We start from the raw sequence: 16,521 nt of genomic DNA, 5'->3' as shown, positions 1-16,521 counted from the left end.
ACCACAGCTCCTGCCTTCTCTGCAGTAGACACAGCCAGCCATGGTTCCAGACCCTCACGGTGCTCCTACCACTGCAGGGCATCGCACAGGGATTCAGTCACACCAGGGTGAGGTGTGGCCAGCAGGCTCAGGCCGCCCTGGGGAAAGACTGAGAGTCAGGGTCAGATGGTCACAGTGGCCACCTAGCAACATCTGCAGCTGAGAGCATGATGACACCCACCTGCCCCTGAGCCCCACTAACCCCATTTCTGTCTGCCCCATGTTTAGATGCTTCGGGACAAATTCCGAGACTTTGCCCGGGAGACTGGGGCCATCGGGCAGGAGCGGGTGGACAATGTGAATGCCATCATTGAGCGACTCATCGATGCAGGCCACAGCGAGGCGGCCACCATTGCCGAGTGGAAGGACGGGCTGAATGACATGTGGGCAGACCTGCTGGAGCTCATCGATACCCGCATGCAGCTGCTGGCGGCCTCCTATGACCTGCACCGCTACTTCTACACTGGGGTGGAGATCCTGGGCCTCATCGACGAGAAGCACCGCGAGCTGCCTGAGGACGTGGGGTTGGACGCCAGCACTGCTGAGTCCTTCCACCGGGTGCACACGGCCTTCGAGCGGGAGCTCCACTTGCTGGGAGTGCAGGTGCCCACAAGTGCCATCACCCACCTGGCTCCTGGAGGGGAACCTTCTAGAATGGGCACCTGGCGATTTCTCTTCCTTAGAGAACTAACAGCTCAGAACAGGGAGTTGTGGCTTTCAGATGCTCTTTAACTTCAGAAGTACTTTAAACTGAATTCTCACAAAAAAAAAAAAACAATGCATAAAATACCTTATGCAATATTATTAGCTAATGCATAGTGCTCTTCTAGCACTGTTCTAAGCGATATATGCAGCACTGGATCCTCATAGCCCCCCTCTGAGGTACTAACACTGTCTGCATTTTGTAGAAGAGGAAAGCAAGGTGCAGAGAGCCAGTTAGTGACCTGGGAACGTGCAGATACCCAGTGGAGCCAGGGCTGAGGCTTTGGTGCTCTGGCCATGGGCCCTACATACATAGTCCCCAAGCAGGCCAGTCTTTCCCATGGGAGCTGGGGCATTCCCAAGATCTGCTTTCTCAACACTCTTAATCACTGGGATATTTGCTGAGGCACCTCTGCAGCTCCCTAGGGTTCCCCCAGAGCTTGGTGTGATAGAACAAGACAAAGGTGAGAGGCCCCAGCTGCCAAAGGTCCCCCAGGCCTCCACTGGCTATGCAGTCCCAGGCCAGCCCAGTGGGGTTCAGGGATGACACCAAGGTAGGTCGGGCTGGGCCCCTGGTTCACCTGGAAGTAGACCTTTCAGAGATTTATCTGACAGAGAAGGTGGGACCTGGTGTGCAGCCATTGTGCTTGGTGGTACCAGAATCCCTGAGACAGGTGTAGCCACACTGAGGTCTCAGGAATGAGAATTTGTTGTCCCTGAGAATCTGATGCAGCTCCTTCCTGAAGATGTGGCGGTGGTTAAGAACAGGGGCCCAGGAGCACAGCTCTAACCCAGCTGTCCCTTTGACCAGGTAGTATGAGGGACCTGGGGCCATTTACTTGGCCTCACTATGCCTTAGTTTCCTCATCTCAAAAGCAGGGATAATGAAATTCCCTTTCCATGGGATTGTTGCAAGGATGCAAAGTTAACATAAACTGTCTAGAATGGTGCCTGGTTCACACTTGCTCTCGTTATAGTACCTCTAAGGAGATCAAAGGGTATTGAGTTGCTGTCACTCCCAAATACTCATCCAAACTCCTTGGGTAGACAGAGGCGCCCAAGCAGGGATCCTTCTACAGCATCTGCTGGGCAGAGGATGGAGCCTTCCTATGGTGCTCTGGGGAGGAGACAAGAGACAGATGTCCTTCCAGTGTCAGGCCTGAGATGCCTCTGTTCAGGGAACAATGTCTGGTTTTGCCTGACCACAGGTACAGCAGTTCCAGGATGTGGCTACCCGCCTACAGACGGCATACGCCGGGGAGAAGGCAGAAGCCATCCATAACAAGGAACAGGAGGTGTCTGCTGCTTGGCAGGCATTGCTCGATGCCTGTGCTGGGCGCCGGACTCAACTCGTGGACACGGCAGACAAGTTCCGCTTCTTCAGCATGGTCCGGGATCTGCTTTCCTGGATGGAGGGTATCATCCGGCAGATCGATACCCAGGAGAGGCCCAGGTAAGGGGGCATCCTCCATGATAGGTGAGGCTGGCAAACAAGGGTGCTGCCCAGGGCTCCTCCTCTCCTAAGGGGCACCTGAGGTGAATTCCTCAGTGGCTCAGGTTCTGGGAGGACTGACCATTTCAGAGTAAAGGGAGAAATTCAGCCTGTCCAGCAGGGACAGTGACCATTGTCAACTCACACTTCCAAAGCTGGACAGGTCCAAGACAGGTCCATGGGACCTTCCCCAGGTTCCAGCATATGGGGCCGTTCTAAAACTCAGGATGGAGCTGATTATCCCTGAGAGGTGGAGTCAGGCTCCTGAGCAGTGAGCACCAGTGAGCTCTGAGCTGTCCGCCCAGTTAGTGTCCATTTAGTAATTATTGACGACTCTCTGTCCCTCTGCCTGCAAGGCACCCACCTCAGTGGCCATACTGTTATCTTTAACATTTTTATTGAGATATAATTCACACACTATACTTCATCCATTTAAAGTGTTCCATTCGGTGGTATTTATCTATTCCTAGTTTTTGTTTTGTTTTGTTTTTGTTACCAGGGATTGAACCCAGGGGTGCTTAACCATTGAGCCACATCTCCAGCCCTTTTTAAAATATATTTTATTTAGAGATAGGATGTTGCTAAATTGCTTAGGGCTTCCCTAAGCTCCTGAGACTGGCTTTGAACTCGAGATCTTCCTGCCTTAGCTTCCTGAGCTGCTGGGATTTTAGGTGTGCATCACTGCGCTCAGCTATATATTCCTAGTTACACAACTATCAACTACAATCCAGATTTAGGAGATTTTCATCACCCCCCCACCACCAAATAAGCTCATCCCCATTAGTAGCCACTCACTTTGCCTCTTGCCCCAGATCCCTGGCAGCCACCCCTTTCTATCTCCTTAGATTTGCCCATTCTGAACATTTTTCATAGAAATGGAATCACATAATATATTGTCTTTTGTGAATGGCTTCTTTCACTTAGTCTGTTTACAAGATTCATTCTTGTTGTACCATGAAGCAGTACCTCATTCCTTTAAAAAAAAATGATGATGAATACAATACCTTTATTTTATTTCTTTTTCTGTGGTGCTGAGGATCCAACCCAGGGCCTCACACATGCTAGGCAAGTGCTCTACCACTGAGCCACACCTCATTCCTTTCTACTGTTGAATAGTATCCCCTGGCTGCTTCTGGGGACCCATGCCCTGGCCACTAGCCACGGGAAGGCATTAGGACATCAGTGTTCCTGGTGGGGCTGGACTTGTTGGCTGAGCAGAGAGACAGGAGGGAGCTGGCCAGACTCCCTGAAGCAAGTGAGAGGCAGCCCCCCCACTGCCAGAGTGACCCAGAGTTTCCTTCTTCCCCAACTGCCTCCCTGGCCCTGTCCTGCCCCCAGGGATGTGTCCTCCGTGGAACTACTCTTGAAGTATCACCAGGGCATCAAGTCAGAGATCAACACCCGGGCCAAGAACTTCAGCACCTGTGTGGATCTCGGGGAGTCCCTGCTACAGCGGCAACACCAGGCTTCAGAGGAGGTGAGCCCCTTCGTGTCCTTGTCCCCATATTACTGGCCAGGCAGCTTCTTGGTAGGGCAGTGGGGGAACTTCTGAGGAACTTATCTTTCACTTATGGAGCATCAGGTCTGCCTGTGGGTCAGGAATCAGAGCCACACCCAGCCTATTCTCCATCTTAAGGAGTTGGCCTCTCACTAGAGGAGAGCAGGCTCACCCTCTACCCATCACCCATAGGTGCGCATGCTTAGAAGTCGATGACCCCATCTCATAGGCGAGGCATATTTAAGTATCTCAGTGAGGTTAAGTAACTTGCCCAAGACGGCACAGCTGACAAGTAGCAAGGCCAAGACTTGAAGCCAGGCCTGTGTGACCAAGCCTGGCATTCTCTGCAGCCATCTGTGCGCTGCTTCAGAGAGAGGGAAGGGTTACCAAAAGCCCATGCTTTTCTCCTTTCCTCTCTACAGATCCAGGAAAAACTGAAGCAGGTATTGATCAGGAGGCAGGAGATGAATGATAAATGGGTGACCCGAGATGATCGGCTCCACATGTGTGAGTGCAATGCAGGGCCTGGGGACCTGGGGGCAGGGCCTCACCCCTACTGGAGCAGAGGAAGGGAGGGTGATGCTGTAATAGGGTGGCTTCGGGCTTCTGGTGACAGGGGACCAGGCAGAAAATCAAGCAGACTTGCTCTGGAAGCCTCCCTCCAGCAACCAGGTGCCCCACTCCCAGTCTACCCCATGCTGGGCTGCTGTCTCTGCTGAGCTGAGGCTGGGGAGGTGCAGGGCGGCGTTCCCCTGTGCGCTGGGTATTTGCTCTAAGGAGCATCAGTCAGGGACTCCTTCCTCCAGTGGCTGGAGGCTGAGGAGAGGTGCAGAAACTCTCGCCTCTCGGGTAGGAGCTGTGAGCCAAAAAGGCCTGGTCCGGTTGGCGTGGCTCTTCATCCACAATGATGAGAGACAAAGGCCAGCAAGAGAATTAGGGCAGAAGACTGTTCCTCAAAGAGAGGCATCTAAGCTGCATTTGGCTTCCAAAACAGTTTGTTTCAATTAATGTGTTTTAAAAATATGGCTATTAGGCTGGGTGCGGTGGTGCACCCCTATAATCCCAGCAGCTCAGGAGGCTGAGGTAGGAGGATCACAAGTTCAAAGCCAGCCTTAGCAACTTAGCAAGGCTCTAAGCAACTCAGTGAGACCCTATCTCTAAATAAAATACAAAATAGGGGATGTAGCTCAATGGTTGAGTGCCCCTGAGTTCAATCCCCGGGATATATATATATATATATATATATATATATATATATATATATATATATATATATATATATTGTTGATAGAGATGGGGTAGGACCCCAGAGTGAGCATGGAGTGGCCTTGGGCAGGATTCAGAACTGAGCAAGATATTCATGCAGTTTAGGGACCCCTGTGGTCCTTGTACCTGGCCACTGGCCACCTAGGTCCCTGCAGGAATGGACTGTTGAATGCTAACAGGCCCCCTGGCCTTGCGGGTGGGTCTTTGGCTTGTTCTCGCGGCAGTGCTGGAGGTGTGCCAGTTCTCGAGGGATGCCTCTGTGGCCGAAGCATGGCTCATTGCCCAGGAGCCCTACCTGGCCAGCCGGGACTTTGGCCACACTGTGGACAGCGTAGAGAAGCTGCTCAAGAGGCATGAGGCTTTTGAGAAGTCCACGGCCACCTGGGCAGAGCGCTTTGCTGCTCTGGAGAAGCCCACCACGGTGAGCTGGGACAGGCTGGAAGGCTGGGGAGGGCAGCAGCCTTGCCTTGTGGGCGGGGGGGTGTCCCAGAACTCTGGCCAGGTGTCAGGTGTAAGAGTGTGGGCAGGTGGAGAGGAAAGCCGGGCAGCAGACCGTACTCACCTTTGAATGCCAGAGATGAAAAGGGGCATCTGGGAGGGAGAGGGGCAAACCCCAGGGTGTGCTGGGGCGCAGGGCCCTGACTAGAGAGAGGTCACCTGAGAACCCAGCTCTGCCCGTGGCTACTCTGACCTTCCCCCTTTCCTTCCCCAGCTTGAGCTTAAAGAACGCCAGACCCCAGACAGACCTGCAGAGGAGCCCGGGTGAGTGGTGGCTGTGTGTCTGAGGAGCAGCGCTCTGTGAGAGGGGTGGGTGGGAAGGAGGAGGAGGAGCTTTTGATGGCAGCTGGACATCTGAACCAGACACGCTTGACCCCGCGATCCTGGGCACCTTGTCAGTGAAACCCAGAGTGCACGGAGCTTGAAGCCACAATGTTCTGCTGCCCTCGTCACAGGTGACCCAAGGCCCTGCACAGGAAGGAAGGGGAGGCCAGCAGTGGCTGCCGCTGAGATAGGGCTTTCCCTCAGGGAGCCAGCCCCCCAACATCGCCCCCAGGGCTGTCTAACCTGGAACTTGTCCATTTCTGAAGCATGTGCTTCACTTTTCCCATCTATCAAGCCTCTGGGCGGCTCCTTTCTGAGCACCTGGGGCTGATGGAAGTCTGGTGGGATGATGAATGGCACATGTGCGCAGAGCGGACTGAAGCCAGGCCTCAGGCCTCGGAGGGAGGCGCCGGCCTCAGTGAGGCACCTGTCATTAAAGAGAAGCTGTGTCTTCCTTAGGCCTCAAGAGGAGGAAGGCGAGACAGCAGGGGAGGCTCCCCGAGTTCCCCACCGTGCGGCGACTGAGAGAACATCCCCGGTCAGTTTCATGTCCCATTTGTCTAGTTCCTTGGAGTCGTTGCTGTCAGAGTATCATCTTCCTCCTCCCCACCGCCGCAAATAGGCTCCTCCAGGGCAGAGGGCGAGAATGGGGCATGTGCCACCCTGCTCCCCAGGCCCTCCTCCTACCCCTGTGTCCCCAGAAGCCTCATTCCCATCAAGTCTACTTTTACACTTAGGTTTTCTTAATTCTTAGAGTAATTCCCCTCCTCCTCCCAACCCAGAGGAAACTGACAGCCAGCCACTGACATGACTCTCTTAGTTTGGTTTTATCTAGTATAATAAATTTTATTACATAAACTTATCACTATTTACATCTGGAGAAGCACTTTATACAGGGAGGATTCACTTTGTACACTTTCCTTTTTCCCATTCTCCTGACTCCATACAACACACACACACACACACACACACACACACACACCTGAGACATGAACCAGTAGACATCCCGTTCTGCCTGCCCACCACCCTCGCAGGCATTTGGGCAATGAAGTGGGGAGACCCACCCTTTCAGCAGATTCCTCCCTCTCATGCAGAGCTCTCTCCCTCTTTCTACTGACCTGGACCAGTGAGTTTGGATGTGGAGCTGGTTCTGAGGCAGACAGACTAGAAGGGTCCTGCAGGAGTGAGGGAGAATCCCAGGGCTTTGGGTGTCAGGGGGACTAGCCCCAAAATTTGTAGAAAAGGAGGGTGTGATGGAGGCCTGGCTGGGGGAGGGGCTGGAAGGGCGCAACAGGGCCACTTTGGGGAGCAATGGGCTGAGAAGAGAGCAACAATCAGCATGAAACTGGCACGGCTTTTCTACTGTGTGGAGCTCTCATGGCATGTGGCTCTGGGGGTCAAGGGAGCAACAGATCCTTCAAGTGCCCAGGTGAGCTTGCCTGACTTCTGAGTGGGGACTAAGAAAGATTAGTATTCTTGGTGAAAATTCCTGGTACATGAACCACCCCAGAAGAATACACATACAACTTGTCGAACAAGCACAAGGACCTAGAAGGAGGTGGGGAGAAGAAAAAAAGAAAAATGCATATAGTAATTCCTCCCTATGCAGAATCTCTGTTAGGCTCGGATCTGAGCACCCTGCCTCCCCCAGTCTCTCTCACTAACACACACAAACACACACATCTCCCTCTGCCTCCCTTCTAAGCTGTACCAGCCCATCATGCCCAGCAGAGGGCACTGCTGGGCTCTGCTGGAGGGCCTCTCTGGGGAGTCCCCTCGGAAGTGCCCAACATCTCTATGGCCGACCATGTTCCAGCCCCTTTTTCTAGCACCAGCCCCCATCGGAGGGAGAGAAAACTCTGGGGGCTGAAGTGGACTGTGGACACAGGCTGGGACTGTCCCTGCCTCCTGCTCCCACCTGCGCTTCTGCCCTGCATCCCTGTGTGTCTGCATGCCATGGTGTCCTGGTGTGCGGGCTCCTTCGTGACCACCTGAGCAATTCCACCATTGTCTGTGTCATATATGTTTGTGCAAATGTAATCACATGTGCATCAGAGCCTTCTCCATCCAGCACCTGAATGTCACTGGGTTGGGGGGAATAAAACTTGCTTGGACCTGAGTGTCTCTTTGGGGGAAGATGAGTGAGCCCACATCTGAGACCCTTCCTGGAGAGCCAGCCACTCTGCCAGATGGGAAAACTGGCCCTTGCCTGGTTCCAGAAAGAAACCAGATGGTGAATCAAATGAACACAAGGCCAGAGGCCTCCTGGAAACCGATTTCCTGCTGCTTCTCCTTTCTGAGCATCTAAGTTTTCATGAGGATCCACAAAACACAGAGGGAAGGGCTAACGCCCAGTCTGTCAGTCTCTGGCATGAGAGAGACAGGAGGATGGAGAACCACCAATCCAGCCTCGCAAGGCTCCTCACAAAGCCAGCTGCTGACTCCTCCAGCCTCCCCCGTTCCTGCCCTTTACAGAACCTCTGGCCCATCCCAGGAAGGTTCGGCTTCCTCTCTGGGACAGGCCTGGGGTCCAGTGGCTCTCCTGCTGGTCTCGTGTGTGTGCAGTGTGGCATTGGTGCCCTCTAGAGTAGATACGTGTTGCTTCATGTAAAACCCCTTACTAGTGCATGTCGCTTCCTGCTGGGGGGCGGCTGGGAGTGGCCCAGGCACCCTTGCCCTGTCCAGACAGGCACACACTCCAGTCCACCTCTTCCCCGGGGGTGCATGCGCACACATGTGTACACGCAGTGTCTGAGCTGCCATCCCATCACTGCAGTAACGCTGGCTCCCCTCACCTCTGGCCTCTCCACGTTAGTGCACGTCCTGGGTAAAAGCAACCCCTTCCTACAGGTAAGCGTGTGCAAGGCCACACAGAAGCAACACTAACCAAAGACATCAGGGCATCTGGATTCTAGTCCATTCTGCTGGAAACTTGCCCCTGGTTTCAGATAATGACCCTGAGTCTCTTGCCCTTATAAAGGCCTCTCTGTGGGATTACAGAAAGTCTAGAATGTTCCTTTATGTCAGCATTGTAGCAATTCAAGGGAGGGGCTGGGGAGGTGTTCCTGTGGTCTCGTTCTTAGCTCTAAGGTACCTGGTTCGTTTATCAGGCACCAGCCAGTGCCAGGCCGGGACCGGGAAGAAGAGCTAAAGGGCCAGGGTGTTTGTCTTTTCTCCTGTTTGGGGAAGAGAGACCAGGTCAGACCTTTGCTGCTGCCAAGGACAGAGCCCTGAAGGGGACCTGCTAGCTTTTCTGTGCCTGTGGCAGCAGTGAGCAGTGAGCAGTGCCTGGGCCTGGTGCATGAGAGCCTCTGGCCAGGGTCACCTCACCCCACACCCTCTGCCCATGCAAACCCCCTTCACCTGGGTACATGGCCCTGAATAGGGCTGGAGTGTCCCTCAACTTCCAGGCTCCAGATGCCTCACACTCCCCAATGTAGCATTGGTGGTGACATGTTCTTTTCTCCTGGGAGGGAAAGAGACAATTTCCATGGTGTTGGAGAGAATGGGAATGCCCCTAGACTAAAGGGTCCCCAACCCCCAGGACATAGTCCTACACACTGCCTCTTTCCTGGCTTGGGGGCAGAAAGAAGGACCTGCTCTAGGAATTCACCTTCCAGCGCTGTGAAAATGTAACATCCTTCACAGGGATTGGTGCTCCCAAGGGCTGTGACAAGAGAGGATTTCCTTCATTGTTTGGGGACAAACATACCCTGACTGTCCCCAAGCTTCTGGGATAGTTGGGTCTGCACTGCAGGGGAAACCCTGAGACATAAGACCACTGCAAAGAGCAGCTGCCCAGGTGCCCTTCATGATCAACCTTCAGGAAGTTGTCAAGGAAAACTGACCCAAGGGCAGCTCACAGATGCCACTCTTGCAAGTGGCCTTCCAAGATGACTGCACAGTGGGCCTCCCTGCAGAGGGGCAGTGAGCATCCCGTCAGGGCTGAACATACAGAGTCAGAATTCCTGCATCCCTTGTCTCCCTTCCATGGTCTCTTTGGGAAAGTAGCCGCCCTTGTGAAGGTGTGGGGCAGCGCTGCAGGGCCTAGCTGGCCCCAGCTTCCATCACCCTCTTAGCAACCTGTGAAACTCCCCCAGCAGCAGCCTCCCCTCAGCTCTGACGCCCTTGGGTGGAAGCCATGTGGGTGTGGAGACAGCGGCTGTGTTTCTTGCCCAAACAAGCTTCCCCAGGCTTTCCCTCCTCTCCCTTAAGAGCAGTTTTTTCAGACATTTTGCAGTGAATGCAAATCCTATGTTTGTTGGAAATGGGCGGGCCCAGCCTGGAAAGAAGGTCAGCTTGCCCCCAAACCTGGGTGTGGTCCTGTCTCCCCAGGATGCCTGAGTCAGCATGGCAGGGGTGTGTCTGCCTGCAGCCTGGCGTGGCTCCCTGAACATCTGCCCACTGCTGGCTGTGCCCAGCTCTCTGCTATGGTCAGACGTCCTCTTCCTGGCCCCTCTGCTTAAGAAGAACTTCCGCTCTTCCTAAGTTCTTTCAGGCTGTCTCAGAGCATCTCAGATACTGGTGGACTCAGGATGAGACTCAGTTGGAGGTGTCTCAGACAGGGTTTTGAAGTTGGCAACTTGACCCTTGGGTGGTCCATCTGGATGCAGGGGCTGTTATCTTCTCTCTAGTCATTCTAATGCTCTGGATCACCAAAAGATTGAGCAGCCACCAGCTCCTCCAGGATGGTGACCCAAAGAGACCACACAGGTGGTGGGCAAGGTGGAGAGCTCCCAGAGAAGGCTGTTTCCCTCTCAGCTCCTGGTGGCCTAAACTGCCATTCCCCTGTCCCCTCATTCTCTTTACCTGGTGGCCTTCTCTGCATCCCTCCCTTCCTGGCATCTTGCCCAAGCTCCTTAGTTGCCATCTTGGTCAGGCAGCTTGAGCCATTGAGCTGCTCTGCTCACCTCGCCCAACCTGCTATCCAGGGGATCACTCTCCCTGTCACCAGCCTCTATTTCTCCCTGGTTCCTTCTTCCTGTTCAGCCACAGACTTCTTTCTTGTTTGAGCATTTGTCTCTGCCTATCTGAAGTTGCCACCTCTTCATCTTTGACTGGTTTCAAGTCAGCACACCATTTATTTATTTATTTTCTTGCAAACAGTTGTCTTCTGAACAGCCTTCCTAACACATCTAGATGGCCCTTCTCATCCAAGGCACAGGAGTCAAAGCATCAGACACCAGGGAGGGTAAACATTCTCAGCTGCCAGAGTTCTAGCTCTGCCCACCCTACTCTCACCCCATGCCATTTAGTTACCTAAGGCATCTAGCAGTGGGTCTTCTCTGTCTCCAAGCTCCTCTTCCATCCCCTTCCAGTGTATCCCTAACACAATCAGCAGCCTCAGCAGACCAGTCTTGTGTCTTACCTAAGCTGGGCACATTTCATCTATGCTTCCTCTGGAGTGATGGTGCTGGCTTCTACCTCTTACAGCAGGCCTTGTGGGGAAAAGCATCGAGTCTGGGGCCTACATCCTCTACTTTCCATCACAAGATATATGTGTGGACAAGTCACTCATTAGCTCTGACCCTGGTTCCCCTCATCTGAAAACAGGGGTTCCAATGGTACCCGCCTTGCAGAAGCATTGCAAGGCTTGGAAGAGAGAATAAAGGTAGAACACCTGGTGATCACTTGGCAGGTGATATTTTAAATTCCTTCATCTCTTAAAGCGCACGCACACACACACTCTATATGAATTCTAACATTACCGAGTTCTTTCCCAAGCCAGCCTTCAGGGAGCCTCCCCATCCTTGAGACCCCTCTACACACACTCTAGGCTCATCATATATCATCCTATGGTAGGCTTCTGAGGTACATCCACATGCCCTGGCTTATACCTTCCATCATTACCTTTAGAAGATCCTATCACCCATGTCACTTTGCTTGCAAGCATATCTGAATTCACTGGGCATCTTTGGAACTTGGGGAAGAGCCAGGTTATCCGGGCATGGTGAGTGTTGATTGTGTGGAGTTCCCTTCGCCACCTGCTGGCTGATCTTGGAACTACACCTTCAGCTCCTTAGTCCAAAGACTCATCCTGCCCATCCGGTTTGAAAATCCTCTGTGGAGGAAATCCCCCACACCAAGCCAACTTTCTAGCAAGGCAGGGCTCCAAAAAGTCAAGTTTATATGCTTCTTGCTTGACTCCGAAAATCTCCACCAAGACTTCCCTCCCATCAGAAACCTGGGACCTCTCCCTCTTTGACCTCAATCCTGTGACAGCCAGCAAGGCTTTCCTGACATATCCTTCCTTCCCCTAATGTCCCTCAACCAGCCACAAATGTTGCCTGTCTCCTGCTCTCCTCGGATGTGGTCCCCATATCTGGCACACCTTCCTAACGACTGAGGGCAATGGCAGTAGGTCTTGTACCTCAGAGCAGAGGATGGAAGGGATCCCAGACCATCTCCTGTCCGTCGGCACAACCTGCCTATCGTCACATCCACACCTCAGCAGTATGGGTAGCCAACTCCGAGCCTGGCCAGTGTCCTCTTCTCCTGGCACTCTCTAACCAAATTCCTCCAGGAATAGCATGCTTCCAGGGATGGCAAGAGAACTGTCACCTCTTCCCAGGGCAAGAACGGCCCCTCCACCCAAACCATCCACCAGCCTAACCCCAGGTCCCCCTGTTGATATGGAGGTCATTGCTTAAATGGGAAGTCCTTGCCAGATCTGCCTTAGCCTCAAACTCACTCTGCAGCAGGTTTGGAGTCTGGGCCACAAGTGGGTCTCTGCCCAGCCACTTGTCCCCCCCATTCCCTGACCATCCTGTATGACAGTACCAACTGTCCTGTGCTACACCCTTTCAGATTCTTCTTCTTCTTCTTCTTCTTTTTTTTTTTTTCAGTACTGAGGATTTTAACCCAGGGCCACTTTACCACCAACCCACATCCCCAGCACTTTTTCCCTTTTTATATTTTTTTATATTTTGAGAAAGGGATTCACTAAGTTGCATAAGGCCTTGCTAAGATGCTGAGGCTGGCTTTGAACTTGCAATCCTCCTGCCTCAGCCTCCTGGGTTGTGGGACATGTCTGGCTCCCTTTCAGATTTGAAAGACATCTTACGGACAGGGAAGCAGAAAGCATGTGTTCTTGCTTGGCTCTACCACCTGCTACACAATCCCATCTGGTCCCTGGGCTTTTCTGGAACCCAATGTCTGTAATAAGGAGGGCTGAATCCATGATTTCAAGGCTTCTTTCCAGTTCCAGAATCTCTTGCATCAACTTTGTCTGCCTTTCTTCATCATTCACCATCTCAAGCCTTTCCCCATGGGGTCTGCTTCCGTAACAATGTCCCCTTTTCTGATCTTACTATAGGTCTTCCCAGTGTCATGGCTCCAAATAAAATTCCCCAGGGAAATTCTTGATCTCTTATGAATTGCAAAATAAAGATCTCTCCAACACACTGAAGTTGCCAGCACGGCCATGTGCAGGGTTTACCCATGGGAGTGAGGAGGCAGCTTCCTCCTGCTTGTTCTCCACTGTCTTGTGAACTTGTGCTCTGCAGATCAGGATTATGACATTAATTTTTTAAAACCGGTTTTGCTTCAGGTATATGAATATGTGTCGAGGTATTATCTTCCTGGAAGTCTTTTCTTTACAAAGTTGTGAGCACTTTATAAAAATCTAATTCTGAATTACCAGAACCTTCCATTAAGGAGCACCCTGTTGGCCTCAGCCCCATCTGATAACTTCTGCCTTCACTTTCTCGGGGTCTCCTACTCCAGGCTGCTTCTGGTCCTTCCTGGTAGGGCTCACATGCTCACAATGGTCCTCCCATTCCTGCCTGGGGTCTCGGAATGCTCCAACTGAAAAGGGCAGAGGGAGGAGGGAGTCAGGTCTTGCCGGGCAGAGGCTGAGATTCCACATTTCTCAGTCCTGAGCAGCCCATACTGGAGGCAAAGGGGTATTTGAGATGGTCGTGCTGGCCACCTAGGGCATCGGGCACAACAATTGCTCAGCAAAGCTCCAAGATAGTGGCTGGAAAATCACCAAAGAGCAGCACTTGCAAATGCTTTCTCACTTTGAAATGCTCCAAACCACCTGCAAAGTAAGTGCTGACACCCTGCCACTAACTGACCGCATGGGGAAGGGTTAGTGACTTGATACTCTCCCTTCCCCCAGACAGAAGCCCAGGCTCTTTACTCCAGGCCTGTTTGGCTCAACCCCTGGTCTCCATCCCTGGAAAGGGATAAGAATGTATTAGAAAGATTCAGTGGGAAAAAAGAAGGTGGCTTAGGAGAGCTTCTGCCTACCCCTACGCTTCTCCTCTTTGGGGATTTGGCCAGCCTCCCTTAGGAGCAAGGAAAAAAGATTGATCCCCAAAGCCTCTTCCCCCTCTCTGCATCCACCTTCATTCCATCCCCATCTTCCTCATCTCTGTCCCTCCCCCAGCCCAGGAAGGAAGGGAATCCTGGCATCGCCTAACACCTCCATCTCCATCTCCACCCTGGTTCTTGGCTCCTCCTCTTCAGGCCTTAACCTTTGGGTGGGAAGGGGAAGGATGCATTTAAATCATCACCATACAAACAGGAACACAGAAGAAAGCTTTGCATATAGTGGGAAACCCGCACTCCAAAGCCAACCCATGACCCAGCCATATTGCTTTGGAACACACTGGCATGGCCCTCTGCATGTCCCTGCCAGGAAGCATGGGCCAGGCACTTATGAGGAGGGAACAGAGATTATGTTGGGAGTCAGTCCTGGCTAAATCCATCCTGATTGTCAGAGATCAGTTCCCTAAAGAAGGAGTAAGAATATAGGAAGCAGATGTGGACACAGAGCTCTCCAGCACAGCCAGTCCCAAGTGGGTAGAAACTGGGTGAGAGGGACACATATGGCTGTGAGGACTGGCAGGCTTCCCTCCTGTGTCCACTATGGCATTTCTCCAAGACTCCAGACCTGGGACTCGGAGTACCTGGCCCGTCATCAGGGGCAGCCATGCACCTGCACCTCCTCTGGACAGTCTCCTCTCCTGGAGGAAGAACAGGACCAGCAGGGCTTGAGGCTGGTGAGGTGGGGCAGGGGGCGGGGAGAACAAGGCTTCCTTTCTGCATTAATCATCCACTCCTGCCAGGAACAGGGGCACACGCCTGTGATACCAGGAGGCAGAGGCAGGAGGATCCCAAGTTCAAGACTGGCCTAGATGACTTATGTGTCTCAAAATAAAAAAACAAAAAGGGCCAGGGGGGTAGCCCAGTGGTAAAGCACTCCAGGTTCAATTCTCAGTATGGGGCTGCAGGGGAAGTACTCTTGAACCTTATTCCCAAAGCAGAGGGTTGGCCTGACTAGGGTCCCAGAAGGGCTCCAAACCCAGGCCTCCAGTCCCATTTTTGTCACTCCTGCCCTTTCTGTAGCTAGAGAATGATTCGGGCAGGGATTCAGGACTTTCAGAACTTTGTGGCCAAGGCAAGCTCATCGCAGACAGTGCAGAAAGTCTTAAGACAGAAAGACTGCAAATAATGCAGAGAGGAGAGTGGCCCAGCCACAACTCTTAAGGGAGTCTAAGAAAGGAAAAGATGAGTGCCCGAAGGTGGCATAAAAATGCACACCTGTTCGATTCTGGAGTGCATGCACCTAATTACCTCCTTACTTATTAGCTGTGTGACTGAGCAAGTCACTTAACCTCTGTGAACACTGGTTTTATTACACATAGAAAATGTGAGAACAGACCAGTGGTTTCCAAACTTTTCCAACCACATTACCCTTCCTTCATTTTTATTTAAATTAAATTAATTATTTTTTTTTTAGTACTGGGGATTGAACCCAGGGATGATTTTCCACTGAGCTACAACTCCAGTCCTTTTTTTTTATTATTATTATTTTTTGAGACAAGGCTCAATAGGTTTCCCAGGCTGGTCTTGAACTTGTAATCCTCTTGCCTCAGCCTCCCAGTTGCTGGGATTACAGGTGTGTACCACCACTCCCAGCTACCCTTCTTTACATAAAATCTTACCAGGCCCTCTATTTACAATGTGTCTATTGAACAGCCCTCATGTGATGGGTTACATATATGATCAGCTTTTCCTTTCTTCTGAACACTACCTTCAAACTTCTCCACCGAGCCCCTCCTTCACAGAGCCAGTCTGTTTACTGTTAAAAAGTCTACTTGGTTTGCTTCAGTTTCAAGTTTCAATCCGATGTCCAACATGGTGCCCCCCTCTATTTCTCTCCGTCAGATTTAGCCCATGGCCTAAGGAACCCCTGCTGCAGAGGAGAACATAGTCTGTTCTTTCTTTGCTTCTCCCCAGCACTTTTCTGGGCCTCCATGTCAGTTTCTGGGGCAGGGAGGGAAGGGGAACAGAAAAAGAAGTGAGTCCCTTTACTACCCAGGGTGGCTCTGGGCCTCCTGGGCTGTCCGTGTCCTTCAGGCGTCCAGACATGGTTGCTTGGGGCATCTTCCCTCCTCTTGGTATCAAGTTCCAGCAGCCACCCTGTGCGGGCCAGATGGCCCAAGTGAGGCCATCCACAGCCCTCAAGGATTCTAAGGTCCTTACTCTTGCTAGCTGCCCCCTGCTACCCAGTTCTCCTGCTGCATGAGGCACAGGTAGGAGGCCTCTGCATAAGGAAATGCCCAGTCAGGGAACAGGAAGTGTGCAGGGAGGGAGAACCCACAGCAGTTCCCCAAGGTGAGGACTCTGTTCGGGCAATTCTCGGCCTATAGTACACATTAGAGTCATGAAATGCTTATCAAGAAACACCAAC

At 52.4% G+C, this 16,521-nt stretch overlaps 1 protein-coding gene across 4 annotated transcripts in view; it reads left to right on the top strand.

The window, feature by feature from the left end:
• The window catches only part of SPTB (spectrin beta, erythrocytic), a 122,602-nt gene that overhangs the window by 99,346 nt on the left and 6,735 nt on the right, over nt 1-16,521 (top strand). For all 4 annotated transcript variants that reach the window (XM_081292551.1, XM_081292553.1, XM_081292552.1 and 1 more), the window contains 7 exons: nt 268-642; nt 1,950-2,194; nt 3,572-3,710; nt 4,154-4,238; nt 5,222-5,418; nt 5,710-5,759; nt 6,279-6,357. In XM_081292551.1, the coding sequence (XP_081148677.1) occupies nt 268-642; nt 1,950-2,194; nt 3,572-3,710; nt 4,154-4,238; nt 5,222-5,418; nt 5,710-5,759; nt 6,279-6,357 (1,170 nt within the window). The remainder of the gene's footprint in view (nt 1-267; nt 643-1,949; nt 2,195-3,571; nt 3,711-4,153; nt 4,239-5,221; nt 5,419-5,709; nt 5,760-6,278; nt 6,358-16,521) is intronic.

Source organism: Spermophilus citellus (genome assembly GCF_964194105.1).
Source record: "Spermophilus citellus genome assembly, chromosome: 4".
Taxonomy (NCBI): domain Eukaryota; kingdom Metazoa; phylum Chordata; class Mammalia; order Rodentia; family Sciuridae; genus Spermophilus; species Spermophilus citellus.
The sequence above is the reverse complement of the archived record's forward strand: the minus strand, read 5'-3'. Positions and strand labels throughout refer to the sequence as shown.